Source organism: Electrona antarctica (genome assembly GCF_951216825.1).
Source record: "Electrona antarctica genome assembly, chromosome: 3".
Classification (NCBI taxonomy): domain Eukaryota; kingdom Metazoa; phylum Chordata; class Actinopteri; order Myctophiformes; family Myctophidae; genus Electrona; species Electrona antarctica.
The window spans coordinates 813,115-829,530 of NC_136808.1; the positions used below are offsets into that span (position 1 = coordinate 813,115).

Sequence of the window (16,416 nt, forward strand, 5' to 3'; positions counted from 1 at the left end):
CCATTAACCCATTTTGGGGGCGGGAACCCCTTTTGGTGTTTTAAACATTGTTATAATTTAGCTATTGAAAAATAGCAGATCTACAAGCTCATAGCGCGCCACCGAGTGGCGCGCTATGAACTTGTAGGTCTGCTATTTTTGAAAAATCGTTAAAATGTGCCTCAAATCTTTCCGAAAATTGTCATGATTTAGAAAACGTATTTTTTTTAATTTCGACGTCAGGCCTGAATGGGTTAACTCATTTAGGCCTGACGACGAAATAAAAAAAAAGTTCGCTCTGAAAGAATATATATTCAAAGATTTGTGCCACATTTTTACGATTAAAAAAAAATAGCAGACCTACAAGCTCGTAGCGCGCCACTCGGTGGCGCGCTACGAGCTTGTAGATCTGCTGTTTTTCAATAGTTAAAACACCAAAAGGGGTTCCCTCCCCCTGTGTGTGTGTGTGTGTGTGTGTGTGTGTGTGTGTGTGTGTGTGTGTGTGTGTGTGTGTGTGTGTGTGTGTGTGTGTGTGTGTGTGTGTGTGTGTGTGTGTGTGTGCGTGTGTGTGTGTGTTCATACCTTAAAGAAGTTGTTTCCATGGCTGGCTAGCAAAGCATCAGACTTTGGTTTGTTTTTACTGTAGAGAGCATAGAGGCCAAACTGCTGACTCTGAAAATAAGCAAACAAACAAACAAATAAATAATGAATTAAGGGATATTTCAGTTTAAAATAAACATAAAACAATATATAAAAAAATACATTTAAAAAGGTAATCACGGCCCCACTTTCACGCATTAGAAGGACAATTCAAATAGCCGTGATTTTTCCATTACTTCTTTCATTTTGATGTCTTTTTTTTTTTTATGATGTTTATTTTATTTGCAAGTGAAAGATCCCTTTAAGCACCATAAACGGTGAATAACACACCACTCTGCACATGTTATATATGTGTTTTCATGTGTTCTTACAATTTACAAGTTAGGCATTTAGCAGATGCTCTTAATCCAGAGCGATTTACAGTAAGCAAGAACAACACATGGTAATACATCAAAAATACATAGAAATAGTCATCAAGAATTATAAGCAAGCTAAGAACCTGTCTAAGAATCTGTCTAACGGTAGAATATCTGTACAGTGTAGCTATAAGTATACACTATAGAGTGCTATGTCTACATATAATGTTATCTAAATGACATAAGTTGAGCCTTTGCATGCGCTCGTACGGTCGTCGAGTGCTACGGGCTGAGATGGAGTCTGTAGAGGTGAGTTTTCAGACTACGGCGGAAGATTATTGGAAGTGAGTCTTGCACTTGCACATGTCTGATGAAGTGAGAGACTCTGAGCGGGTGACTGTGGCCCCGGCGTACACACTATTGCAGTGGCGTGCACAGACATTTAGAGGGGCAGGTGCTCAAGTTAAAAAAGGGCACCTTGTGCAGCGCGTGGAACCGGCCGGTTGCCTTAATCCATTTTGGGCGGGAACCCCTTTTGGTGTTAGCATTATGTTATGCTTTAGCTATTGAAAAATAGCAGATCTACAAGTTTTTTTTTTTTTTTCAAAAGGGCACATTGCCAAAAGGGCAGGGGGTGCTCTAGCACCCCCTAGTGTCTATCTGTGCACGCCACTGCACTATTGAAACGAGGGGGGGGGGGCACAGCCATGGAGCAGAGCTGCTCTGTGAAACCCAGTGACTCCCATTGAAAATGAATTGCGAGCTGCTCTGCCCCCCCCCCCCCCCCCCACAGGGGGGGCTGTGACATGGTTAGATGTGTATACTGCAGTGTTGTTTTTGGCATCACATTTAGATTTTAGTTTTAGTCATAGTCTCTTGAATAGTTTTAATTTAGTTGTAGTCACATTTTAGTCACCCGGAATGTCTCAGTGTTAGTCTAGTTTTAAGTCGACTAAATATCACAAGATTTTAGTCGACTAAATCTACAGTTGATTTAGTCGACTAAAATGTATTTTGGTGGGCGTTGATGCCATCGTAATGACTGTTTTTACACTTGCTGAAAATAGCCGATGTGGGCTTGTAGATCTGCTATTTTCAGCATGCAACTTATTGTAAAATGACTTATAGTGGATCTCTTGTCCACTAGTCCCTTCCTAACATTTTAGTCTAGTTTTTATTTGTTGACGAAATTGTCAGTATATTTAGTCTTAGTTTTAGTCACCATAGCATAGTTTTCATTTAGTTTCCATTTAGTTTTCATCAGTGGAAAAAGGTAGTCGACGAACATTTTTCGTCTTAGTTTTAGTCGACAAAAGCAACACTGGTATACTGTGTGTGTTTTCATGATGTGTTTCTTACATGTCTGATGAAGCAGTGAGACACTCGGAGGGGGTGACTGTGGCAGGCCTCCAGCTCTCGGAGGAAGAACTGCTGGTGGAAGTCCAGGATCTTCTCCAGGTTTCCGAAGATGACGGAGCGTTTCCCCCGCAGGTCCTGAGGGAGGTCGTAGCGCTCCATCTCGGGGTAGTAGTGCTGCACCACGTAGCGCAGGGAACGCACGTACTCTCGCTCCGTGCACAGCATCTCGTCCACGATGTGGCCCAGTTTACTGTCCGGGGGAAAGAACAAATAACACGTTGTTGGTATACCCATTAGGACCTGATTCTAAAAATTACTTAAATGACAGTTTTCTGGGAAAAAAACGGTGCCTGGTGCCGGTGCCTTTCGACCTTGTGGTCGAAAGGCGAGTGCTCTACCGAACTGCGCTACCCGGACACTACCCGGGCACACTAGCTATTGAAAAATAGCAGATCTGCTATTTTTGAAAAATCGTGAAAATGTGGCCCAAATGTTTGAATATATTCTTTCAGAACGTTTTTAACTCAAATCTTTGCTACTGGGGGGGGTCCCTGGAACAACATATTTTCAGATGGGGGTCGGCGGCCAATTTCATATATTTTTGGGAGTCTTGTTTGAGAATGACTGACATAGAAACATAGGTTTTTCAGAAAACTGTCAAGATTTAGAAGACATTTGTGGAATCGTCCTCAGGTCAAAATGGGTTAACAGCTATAAATAAACACAGTGCAACGTTACCCACCTCCCCTTGGCTCTGGGCGGCGTGGTGGCGCTACTATGGCTGTCCGTTCTGACCCTGTCTCCGGTGGGCCAGGCGTGCCGGGGGGTGAGGGGTCGGTCCGTGACCTCCGTGCTGGTCACCTCTAACCCCCTGATGACCACGCCCACGTGGCCCCTGGTACACGACGCCGACGACGCGCCGCCGCCGCCGTAGCGGGGGACGTCCGGCGTGGAGGGACAGTCCAGACTCTGGGTCTTACGCAGCAGCGGACGGCGGGAGGCGCAGGAGGAGGGAGGAGCCGAGGGAGGCGCACTGAGGGTGGAGGTCGGGGACGAGGTGACGGAGGAGGTGACGGAGGAGCGAGGAGACCCAGAGGAGACGCTACGGGGGAAGTGTTGGTGGTGGGGGGTGGTGTACGGGGAGGAGGTGGAGGAGGTAGCGGAAGAAGGAGGAGAGGATCTGTCCCGGCCGCCCCACACCCCGGACAACGCCCGGCGACAGAACCACGCCCCCGAACCTCTCTGCTTGCCATGGGCGGAGTCCGGAGTACCGTGGTGGTTTCCACTCGTCTGGTTGCTAGGGGTGGAGTCTGAACTCCGCTGGTTGCTATGGGTTGCGTCTGAACTCCGCCGGTTGCTATGGGTGGAGTCTGAACTCCGCTGCAGGTTGCTATGGGTGGAGTCTGAACTCCGCCGGTTGCTATGGGCGGAGTCTGAACTCCGCTGCAGGTTGCTATGGGTGGACTCTGTAGTCTTCTGCTTGCCTAGGCTGGAGTCTGACCTCTTGCTGTGGTTGGACTCTGGGCTCCCGAGGTTGTTATTGATGGAGTCTGATTGGTTGCTGTGAGCGGAGGAGGAGTCTGGGGCCGTCTGGGCACTGTGGGAGGAGTCTATACTACTCTGGCTGCTATGGGTGGAGTCCGTACACGCCTGATTGCTGTAAACGGATTCTAAACCCCTCTTCGGGATGCTGTTGATTGGTTCAGAGAGGCGTCTGTGGGCGGAGTCTCTCTGCGTTCGGAGCGCGGTGTCGAGTTTCCTCTCAAACGTCCGTTTGGCCTCCTGACATTTAGACCAGGCGAAGTGCCACTGGCTGAGCCCCGCCTCCCGGCCCACCTCGGCCGCCAGCAGGCGCATCTCCTCAAACTCCTCGTCCGGGATCGGCGGATGCTGCTGACGGTTGCTCTCCAGACAGCCAATCACGGCCTGGCACTTCTCTGGCTGACTGCAGTCCTCCATAGTGACTCCAGCCAACCGACGCATCGCGGCTAAAGACCAGCCATAAGCCTGTGGAGAGAGGAACACACACACACACACACACACATTCACAGATTAAAGACCAGCCATAAGAGGAACACACACACCAGAGGCGTATCTACAATAAGGCGAGGGCAGGCGTCCGCCTGTCCAAATCCATTTCTGGCCTGGCCAAAATCCATACAATGAGAAAAAAGGACAAAAACAAGACCTGAGAACTATTAATGGACAGCTGATTGGCCGTTGCGGTAGAGTGCGACCCTCAATCACCCATTGGAATGTAAATGCATGCCTTTCAGCCTTTGTATCCCACTCGTCTGGCAGGTATATCTCTTTGAAAACCTTCAGTGCTACGATTGTGCGCGGGGAGACGACAATTAACATATCTTGCCTGCCCAAAACGTAATTCCTGGATACGCCACTGACACACACATTCACACCTAAGAAAAGCCCTGCATTGTTCCCACCGATCTAGTATACATAAAGTGAGTGACAGGTCAGCTAGTGTACAAAATGTAAATGAGTGCATACTGCAGCCAAACTGGCAGCGGCTCTGTCACCTACGCCTTGGTCCCAGTCGCTGTAGCCAGCTTGTTAATAAGGGAAAATTAGCTTAAGTTATGGCAAATCTGGAAAAAAAATGCTTACCACTAGCTTTCTTCACAGATGTGTCCATAAAGGTGTCTACTATCACAGAAAAATGTGTTCCAACCCAACTCCCTTGGAAAACTTTGTGACAGCTGCTGAAAGTTGGGGTACCATTATCAACCAATATAAGGCAAAAAAAATCCAAATTTCATTATACTTTAAGTTGTGACATGTCAAACTAGGGGGTTTTCATGATGCTGAATCCATTGCAAGCATTAGTTTTGCACAAAAAACACTCCTTTGCCTAAAAATGCGCATAGCCGTCATCACAAATGTGATGAGGTCAGCACATTTGGGCACATTGGGCAAGTGGCTATGGCCGAATTTAGCCTGTATCTCCCATTCCTTGTCCCAGATGGCATTTTTTGGTCAAAACAAGGTTTATTTGATGGCACAGAGCCGAAGATGTGGAGCCCTCCAGTGCACCGGCATAGATCCGTTTGGTAAACAAGACCTATCCAGGACCCGTTCGACTTCCTAGTTCGTGTTCAGTACCGGAAGTCTGTAAATGTAGCCACATTTCAAAATAAGAGCTCAACTGGGATAAATGCTGGTGTGAATTATATCATATAATTTGTCAATAAATGCTAGCGGTCTAAGTGTTAAGTAGCTTTGTGTGTGCCTGGCTGGCTGGCTGGCTGGCTGGCTGTGTCTGAGCACGGAAATAGCATTTGGTTGGTTTTCAAAACCAAGTGTCACTGTTGTGCAGCCTATACACACATACATATTAACTGTATATATGATGATTTCAGGTGTATCAGTACAGTACAGTAGAGGGACCCCCTGGGGGTACATGCAGAAATGCTTCAGTCGGCCCCCCAATGGGACTCAAACCCAGGACCTTCTTGCTATGAGTAAAAGTGGTTCAACCGTGTTCTGTGTGGGGCTTGTGGGTATATTGCGATGTCACTATGTGACATCTATACAATGTGACTTTCCCAACAGACCCATGAAAAATCTATTAACCCATTTTGACCTGAGAAAAGATTCTACAAATGTCTTCTAAATCGTGACAGTTTTCTGAAAAACCTCATGTGGTTCTCAATATTTCATGTCAAGGACCCCCAAAAATGTATGTATTTGGCCGCCGACCTCCGTCTATATGTTGTTCCAGTGGACACCCCCAGAAGCAAACATTTGAGTTAAAAGCGTTCGCTCTGAAATAATATATTCAAAGACTTGCGCCGCATTTTCACGATTTAAAAAAAATAGCAGACCTACAAGCTCGTGAGACCTATGAGCTTGTAGATCTGCTCTTTTTCAATAGCTAAAGTAAAACATAATGCTTAGTTAAAACACCAAAAATGGTTTCCCGCCCAGAATGGTTTAATCCATAAACATGTGTATATTCCATAAACTGTATATATTCTCCGTATAAACTAAAAGTATTCACTTCCAACACTAAGAGAACATTCTGAAACACTCATTCACCAAGGCAACCACTCCTCTCAATCAGAGACTCCACGAGGAAGGCTGTGCGTGCGTGCGTGCGTGCGTGCGTGCGTGCGTGCGGTGGCGGAATGGGTGAGTGGCTCTGATCAAGGCCGGCGGTGGTGGGGGGGGGGGGGGTGTGGGGGCCACAAAGGAGTCAGCCTTTGAGGAGTGGGAGACGGAAGGGAAGGGGGGGGCGGTAGTGGAGTAATGAGGAGGGGGGGCTGAATGGAACCTTGAAAGAGACTGAAACACACAGAGAGAGAGAGAGAGAGAGAGAGAGAGAGAGAGAGAGAGAGAGAGAGAGAGAGAGAGAGAGTTGTTTAGAGGTAGGGAGAGAGAAAGAGATGGAGAGGCGTGTCCTGACACGAGGCCAGGGATGACCTCATCACTTAGACACCTCAAGAATGTTTTACTGAATGAGAGGGAGAGAGGAGAGAGAGAGAGAGAGAGAGAGAGAGGGAGAGAGAGAGAGGTGGGCTGGTGATGAGATGAAGGCTGTTTTCAATGTGTCCACTGGTACTTCACATTAGAGGTAAACTTTAAAAATCTTGCCCTGACAGGCTAATGCATAAGCATGTGTACTTGTGGCGCGCGCACACACACACACACACACACACACACACACACACACACACACACACACACACACACACACACACACACACACACACACACACACACACACACACACACACACACACACACACGCACGCACACACGCACGCACGCACGCACACGCTCTGTTTGTGTCCGTTGTATGTGCTGCTGGTTGCGTTAGCTGTGTAAACGCAGCCAGTGACCTTGTGACCAAGAACACCAATGCCTGCCTCCAGCGTGAACTACAATTAAAGTGCTGTTGAGCAAGGCATAAATAGTGTGCTTGTACACAATGGACAACAGTATACTATAGATAGAGTACCGACGTCCTCCTGACGTCACTCCTTCATCCCCCTGGGTCACGGAAGTCATTTTTCTATGGAGAATAACATTGGGGTCATCTCAGAATCGTCTCATAACAATTGTGTTCCAGAGATATTGTGCAGGGAGGTTGTCTTCTGTATCGTTTACGATAGTCAGTCACTCATATTTGATACAATATGTATGTTTCTGGTGAAAATGTAACAAATTTGCAGCAGTGGTAACATTAGCGTTTTCTTCACCGTCAGTGAAGAAAACACACGGTGGTGCGCTATGAGCTTGTAGATCTGCTGGAGCGCCAGCAGAGCTGGGGCGCTCCTGCCAGCTCTGACAGGAGCGCCCCACGCTGAGCAGCGATTACGTTTTCATAATATTGCTCCTGCTGTTCTACATACTGCCAATGACGAGATCACAGACTGAGGCTTTGATGAAATAGGATGTTGTGGAAGATGCTTCTGAACATAATTATTGATGGTTTGACCACTTCAAATGCTCCACTCTCAAATCTACAAGCTCTCAATGCGTCGCAGACCCATTGAGAGCTTGTAGATCGGCTATTTTTTACTGCACAACATGCTTCTATTAGGGTTGTAACGATATAGTAAATCGATTTTAATTTCAAGAGTCGAAGTATGTCAAAATGTAAATGGCAACATTTACTCTGTATCGTATCGTTTTTAAATGCAAATAATCGGTATTGAATTGTATGAAAAAAATGCTAAGTACTTGCGTGCGTTGAATTTAGCAATTTTAAGAAGAAAAAATAAAAAGAGGGGTTTAATTACTTGTCCATTCAATATCGCTACACTTGGTCTATCGACAAATGTGTGTATTCTCTGTGTTCATGTCGAGGAGGTACGGATTGGTCTATATGTATTCAGATGTATATGCATTTGTCAGAGAATCACCGTTTACTTATTTATATCCATACATTGTATCGGCACTATGCACATGTTTCACAGATATTTAATTTCTTTGCTAAACAGTTACTGTATCGATTTCAAATCATTGAATCGTATCGTATCGTCATAATGAACCAATATGGTACCATCTCAGTGGCCTTGTGGTTAGAGTGTCCGCCCTGAGACTGGGAGGTTGGGGTTCGATCCCCGGCCCGGTCATACCAAAGACTCTAAAAATGGGACCCAGTGCCTCCCTGCTTGACACTCAGCATCAAGGGTTGGTTTGGGGGTAAGTCCCTGCGACATACTAGCGTCATGTCCAGAGGGTGTACTTGTACATCAAGCTGCCTCACGCTACAGAAACAGGAGATAGGCTCCTGCCCTACGGGCCCCATGGCTCGGCAAGGCTACTTACTATCGTATCGTTAACCATGTATGGATGCATCCCTAGCATCCATAGAAGACATGCTTGCTTCATATGGAATCCAAATGACTGGAATCTGTCGTGGCGACTGACAACTTTAATCCATGTTAGTGTGTGTGTGTGTGTGTGTGTGTGTGGTCAGCAAGGCATGGGAACCAACGTCTGCTAAGCGTGTTCAGTAAGCGTGCTGATCAAGACTCATCAGCAGAATGATCAGTATGACACGCAGTCAGCCAGAAACACACGCGCACACGCACACGCACACACACACACACACACACACACACACACACACACACACACACAATAGAGCAATGCACGTGCACACAAACAAAGCAACAGTGACTTATATAGTTAAACATGAAACTATTTTAAAGCTTATTATTTCCCTAAGACGCATACTGTGTACACCAACAACAATCAGAACATTGGCTAGCCTGTGAACATCATGTCACTGTTGTGGCGAAATGCTGTTAAGTCACCGACAAGAGGTATGTGAGGTAGGAGAGCAACAGGACCATGTGTAGACTATGTGAGGTAGGAGAGCAACAGGACCATGTGTAGACTATGTGAGGTATAGGAGAGCATTTCAACACCGATTGTCATCCGTCCAGTGGAACTGTCATTTGATACAAAAGGTCCAACACTATCAGTCCACAGGCTTCTAAAGTGCCATTTTATATTTGTTTAGATTTTTCTTTTTGTGGAAAATATTGGGATTTATTTTATCGTATTTACTTTGCCTACAGTGAGGTGAGTTAGGGGGTTAACAGACACGTGCTGACCTGTTAGGAAGACAGTCAGTAACACAGCGTAATGACAGAGCAGCCACTGTGGCTCATCTAATGCTAGCAGTAGCTTCTATACACACTAACTGACAGAGTCCCATTAGAGAGAGAGAGAGAAGAGAGAAGAGAGAAGAGAGAGGAGAGAGAAAGAGAGAGATGGGATGAGCGCCCGCTCTGGAAACATGAACATGAAGAGTGAAAAAGAAATAGACATGAAGGAGGGGGCCAGCCAACACAGCATTCCAACTGACCCCCCCCCCCCCCCCCCCCACACACACACACACACACCCCTTGAGACTCAGTTTAAAAAAGACGCTCAACAGCAAAACTTTACTACTGCACACCAAAGACTGAGTGAGTGAGTGAGTGAGTGAGTGAGTGAGTGTGTGTGTGTGTGTGTGTGTGTGTGTGTGTGTGTGTGTGTGTGTGTGTGTGTGTGTGTGTGTGTGTGTGTGTTGTCTGGTCCTACCTTAGTAGTGAGTGTGTTCTGGTAGAGTGATTGTGGTTCTCTGAGACAGGACAAGGAACTGAAAACTCATCCTCTCTCTCTCTCTCTCTCTCTCTCTCTCTCTCTCTCAGGAGACTCCTCCCTCTCCCCTCCTCTATTCACAGCCAAACAGCAGGGTAAATAGCAGATGGGACCCCAACATATATACGTGCACGCACAAGCACGCGCGCACGCACACACACCAACATGGGTTGGAGACGGGGGGAGACGGGGGGGGTGGGGTGGGTGGGGGGCACTGTCGCCACGACTACAAAGGCAGTGGAGTGAAAGCGGGCAGGGAGGAGGGGTACGTAGAGAGACGGAGAGAGGGGTGGGGGGGGGGGGGTCCGGAAAGAGAGAGGAGGAACGGGGGGCGGGGGAGTGTTGGCACTGGAGATTTACCTGGACTTGTTAAAGTCAACAGGATTTAATTGTGCGCGTGCACGCACTCACACTCACACACACACACACACACACACACACACACACACACACACACACAGTCCTCACAGCTTGATCAGTATACTTTCTCTGCATGCAGACTGTTGCAGTCGTCGTATCAATACTGGATCAATACCTCTTATGAATATACCCTCTGTCTGAACAAAAACACACCAGCACACCATCTGCTGTTGAACACACATCCTGATGCTGTGTGTGTGTGTGTGTGTGTGTGTGTGTGTGCATGCGCGCACCACGCATGCATGTTCCTGATTTAATCTAACTGTTCAGTAATTAAACCCAGAAGGCCACAAAACTTTCTTCAAATTGAGTGCCACACACACACACACACACACACACACACACACACACACACACACACACACACACACACACACACACACACACACACACACACACACACACACACACACACACACACACACACACACACACACACACACACACACACACACACACACACACACACACACACACACACCTGCGCTGCGGTCTTCACATTCACGTTGCCCAGCATGACCACAGTCATCCAATGCTGACCACTGGACGCTGCCCATACAAATAAATAAACACTCCTAGACGCGAAACTCTTTGTATTGGAATTGAGCTCAGATTGAGGTGATCATACAAAACATCCATGTTTTTGGAGGTCAATAAAAAATTATGGCGACCTTGACGGCCGTCAAGGAGAATCCCGTATGAACCATTTTCTTAACTTAATCCGATGTTATTATATCCAAGTGGTACAGGTGAAAAATGACATAACGTCATCCAGAGCGCAGCGCAGCTCCGACCGTGCACGCTGCAGGGTCTTAGGCTAAATCGCATATTTTGATGGGATCAGAATATGTTCCAAGGAACAGCAATGTCTGTGTTCAACCGTGTGTTCATGTTCATGTGTGTGACTATGAGCACCAGTACCAATGAGTACCAAAAGTGGCGCTGTTGTGCCAGAAACAGAGAGAGAGAGAGATAGTGCTGCACTGTTGCCTGCTAATGAGAGAGAGAGAGGGGGGGGGGGATTTGCACCACTCAGTTCACACATGTGTGATTTTTTTGTACCACTGGTTGTTGGATATAATAAGATCAGATTACGGTAAGAACACGCTGGTCCGGAATTCTCCTTTAAAAGTTGAGCGCCTCTTTCGTGCGTTTGTTTTGTTTTTAACTTCTATTTCAGTTTTTTGTGGGCTTTTGTTTAGTCTTGTGGTTTACTTTGTATAACTGTAAATCCTGGGCTGTTTTCAATGCTCAGCTGTATAAGGAAACATTTAAATAAACAGGAAAACAAGTGTAGCCTACATTGTTATATGCAGTCAAACAGTGGTGGAAAAAGTACTCAATTGTTTTACTTAAGTAAAAGTACCAATACTGCAATTTAGAACTACTTCATTACAAGTAAAAGTACGGAATTGAAAATGTACTTGAGTAAAAGTACAAAAGTATCGGCATCAAAATGTACTCAAAGTACTCAAAGTAAAAGTACTCATATTGCAGAATGTCCCATTTCACAAGTTCAAAATGTGTAGAAAATCTATTGAAAATAGCCGAAGTGTATAGGGTTGAAGTGGTTAATGTATGTTTTAAAATCAAAATTAAAATCGCCAAAGTAACTAGTAACTAAAGTTTTCAAATAATTGTAGTGACGTAAAAGTACAAATTTTGGCTCCGAGATGTAGTGGAGTAGAAGTAAAAGTACTGGAAATTGGAAATACTCAAGTAAAGTACAAATACCTCAAAATTGTACTTAAGTACAGTACTTAAGTAAAAGTACTTATTTACTTCCCACCACTGCAATCAAAAGATTGTGCAGATGAGTAGTAAATGTAAAAATCTTTCTAAAACACGGTCATCACATAAAATGTAGCGGTTTGGGCGGGAACCCCTTTTGGTGTTAGCATTATGTTATGCTTTAGCTATTGAAAAATAGCAGATCTACAAGCTCATAGCGCGCCACTCGGTGGCGCGCTATGAGCTTGTAGGTCTGCTATTTTTGAAAAATCGAAGAACCACTGACATAGAAACATAGCTTTTTCAGAAAACTGTCAGGATGTAGAAGACATTTTTAGAATCTGATCTCAGGTCAAAATGGTTTAATTGGCGCTGATGTCTCTGCTCTTAACATGCTACTTGAGCTAGCCAAGCAGCATGCTAAGCAAAAAACATGGACATGTACACTCCCAGTGTATGCAAGAGCAGGCCCAAAACAAGCCGTTTAATTCAGTTGAACTTTTGAGGCATACAAGACTAGAAAAGGTGGAGGCAAATCTTTTGCAGTCAGCAGTGGTTGAGGAGGGCGGCAGCACTGACTGGAGTAGCAGAGATCAAGAGATAAAGCCATAGTTAAATGAACCAGCTGGTTGAGAGAATGGCCTGTGATTGATGCATAATGGAGCTGATTAGGAACACTTCAAATCGGCAGACAGATTGATTACAGCTGTGGCGTGTGACAGACTCCTGTCCTGTGTCCTGCATGACATAAAGCAATGCTTCATTCATCAGCCCAACATGTGCTGTTACGAAGGATATGAGATGTCACTCTGAGGCGACATCTTCAGGTTATAAATATAACAGCCTAGGCAGGTTACAGGCAGAATTAAGCTTGGATAGATAGTTTGTGACCTTACTCACCTTTGACTATAAACCCACCTGCCTTCAAGAGGTCGCATTCCTGCCCTTTATAAGGTGCAAACTCTCGGCTGTAATTCCCAGACCAGATTGAGACTCTATCAGAGCCTCGATCACATGTGCCCTTTCCTCCTATCCTCCAGCATTGTGATAATTAATGAGTTGAATAATGGTGTCCGAGTCTGTATACTCACAGCTCACAAAATACTGACTGCTTGTTACAAACTTTGACACAATATATTATGCAGGAAGAACGGCTGTTTTTAACAACGTTGTCCAGTATTATGGCAAAACAAGCCCAAGGAATTCAGCATAGATGCCGGTTTGGAAACCTGTATTATTCCCTGTAGGTCTGTTGTTTTTATTTAGACTAATTTATACAGTCATTGTTTACATCCTTTTTGGAGCTAGCCAGCCAATCGACTTGCTTTGGTGCCTTTTGGTACCCCAAACCCCTTTGGTGTTAGCATTATGTTATGCTTTAGCTATTGAAAAATAGCAGATCTACAACTTGTAGGTCTGCTATATTTGAAAAATCGAAGAACGACTGACATAGAAACATAGCTTTTTCAGAAAACTGTCAGGATGTAGAAGACATTATTAGAATCTGATCTCAGGTCAAAATGGGTTAAATTGATACCAGTATGTAAGTAATCAATTGCCTTTGCTTCAAGAGTAATGTTTCAAACAGTTTTGCAGTCTTTAGGATAGTAGACCTATATGTGAAACACTACACTATCTTCTGGTCTTCTCAGATCTGCCTTGCTCAAGAGCATGTTGGTGGCTTTTTGGTTAGAGCCAAAGGGACCTCACTGACACCCCCCCCCCCCCCCCCCCCCCCTCCCCACACACACACACACACACACACACACACACACACACACACACACACACACACACACACACACACACACACACACACACACACACACACACACTACACAATACACAATACATCCTGTCTGCTACAGTACATGTCTGCCGACCCACTGACCTGACATGAGACACAAGGGGCTGTTAGTATGCGTGTGTGAGAGAGGGGTATGTCTGTGTGTGTTGTGTGCAGTGGTGGTGGTCCTGGGGTCCTTTGTAAGGACCCAAGGAGCAGCTGTGAACTGTTTTACTGTTCTCATATTGACTTGTCATATATAGCCTAGAGGTACACCCACCCCCCCCCCGCGCACGCACGCCACGCACGCACGCACTAACCCCTCCCACCTTCTGGCCTCAAGTACAAAATGCCATCTTTGTGTCTGTGTTGTATCGATCAGCAGAAGTACATTTTTTACTTCAGTAATAAGTCAAGGACCCCAAAAATGATATGTAATTGGCCACGACCTCCATCTGAAAATATGTTGTTCCAGGGACCCCCCCCAGAAGCAAAGATTTGAGTTAAAACGTTCGATGTGAAGATTTGAACACTTCAGTAATAAGTGAGTGCTGGAGAGACAAACAGCAATGCGTGTTTTCGAGTTCATATCGATAAATGTTAAATCCATAAATGCTATATATTACAAATGATCTAAAACAATACAGTTGTACCCGTTTGCAGGAGAAAGATGCTCCGATTAACTGTTACATTTATTTAGTATAGAAAACAATGAAGGCATCAAAACACGACTTCCAGACAAACAAAGAACACGTGTGCGTGTGTGTGCGTGTGTGCGTGTGTGTGTGTCAGTCTTCCAACAGATGGTGGACTGAGCTCACTGCTGTCTGAAAGGACAGTGTGTGTGCGTGTGCGTGCGTGCGTACATGCGTGTGTGTGTGTGTGTGTGTGTGTGAGAGAGATAGAGATAGAGAGGGGGGGGGGGCAGCCGTTGCATGCTGGGATACGTCTAGAGACAGTAGGCCAGAGGTCAGAGTTCAACTGTCACCATGGTTACCGTGTTTGATGTGATTGATTCACTTAAAGCCTTTGTAACAGAGACACTGAGAGACAGTGCCATTGCCATCAATGGTACATCAACACGACTCAAACACATATCGAACACACACACACACACACACACACTCACACGCACGCACATGCACACACACGTTCTTCTAACCAGCCAGGTTGGCAGAAGGAGCAAAGTGCATTCTCCGGCAGCGGCGATCAGACGCGGCGCTGCCGGGGGGGAAGGTGGGGGGGATTATGACCGCTCCGTGCCGCGGCAGTGTCGGACCGTCCAGCAGTCGCCTGGGTCTAGACGCGTCAACTGTACCATGGCTCAAGACTTGCTGGTTAAATCTCACCCGTGGCTTCCCTCCAAGGTTAGGGGTTAGGGTTTGGTGTAGTAGGGTGTCGGACTAATGCCGAAACATTGCCACCCGATCAGGCTGCTATCGGCAGTCGGTGGCGACACCGGGGCTGCTTAGAGAGCATTTGTGACTTAACCCATTTAGGCCTGACGTCGAAATAAAAAAAAAGTCTTCTGAAAGAATATATATTCAAAGATTTGTGCCGCATTTTCACAATTTTTCAAAAATAGCAGACCTACAAGCTCATAGCGTGCCACTCGGTGGCGCGCTATGAGCTTGTAGATCTGCTATTTTTGAAAAATCGTGAAAATATTTATTTCAGAAAACTGGAGGATTTAGAAGATTTCTTTTTAAATTTCGACGCCAGGCCTAAATGGTTTAGTATTGAGCCCTGGGGGACTCCGGCCAGCTTTACGTCCAGATATTCAAATGTATCGAGACAGGACGTCAGCGCTTGGACCAACAAGCACAGTGTGTCTTACACTCGTTGCTTGGTTGCAGCTAAAACTGTGTTGGACAGCTTCCAGTGGCCAACAGTATAGAAGACTGTGGTGGTTGTACTGGGAAATATCGTTGTGTGAAGAAGCAGGTTATACTGACTCAATAGACCTAAAGGCTCTACTTAGAAACTAATCAGGAAAGTAAATAATGGCTGTCCAGCTGTCACTCTCTCCGACACACACACACACACACACACACACACACTCACACTCACTCACACACACACATGCGCGTGTGTGCGTGTGTGTCTGTGGACAACTGAAAAGTATCACTACCTTGTGAAAAAGGCACAGAAACCAAACGTGTGTATGCCATTCCCAAGCCGGTCATTCTCAAAACCCGGAGCGTAATCCCTGTGCTTGGCCCGAGACGCACAGAGGAGTTTTGGTTTAAAACCCCTTTTGACCTGAGATCAGATTCTAAAAAATGTCTTCTACATCCTGACAGTTTTCTGAAAAAGCTATGTTTCTATGTCAGTCGTTCTTCGATTTGTCAAAAATAGCAGATCTACAAGCTCGTAGCGCGCCACCGAGTGGCGCGCTACGAGCTTGTAGATCTGCTATTTTTCAATAGCTAAAGCATAACATAATGCTAACACCAAAAGAGCCTATTCCAACGCACCACAGCTTGACAATTCGGACGGCGCGCTCTGTTTGATGTCTTGTGTGAATAACATGCAGTCAACTGTACTGTGAACAGGTGAATGAAG

At 45.8% G+C, this 16,416-nt stretch overlaps 1 protein-coding gene across 6 annotated transcripts in view; it reads right to left on the bottom strand.

The window, feature by feature from the left end:
- The window catches only part of LOC306919943 (uncharacterized protein), a 98,119-nt gene that overhangs the window by 7,698 nt on the left and 74,005 nt on the right, over positions 1-16,416 (bottom strand). For all 6 annotated transcript variants that reach the window (XM_079496517.1, XM_079496518.1, XM_079496514.1 and 3 more), the window contains 3 exons: positions 3,037-4,301; positions 2,295-2,544; positions 562-651 (listed from right to left, as the gene is read on the bottom strand). In XM_079496517.1, the coding sequence (XP_079352643.1) occupies positions 562-651; positions 2,295-2,544; positions 3,037-4,301 (1,605 nt within the window). The remainder of the gene's footprint in view (positions 1-561; positions 652-2,294; positions 2,545-3,036; positions 4,302-16,416) is intronic.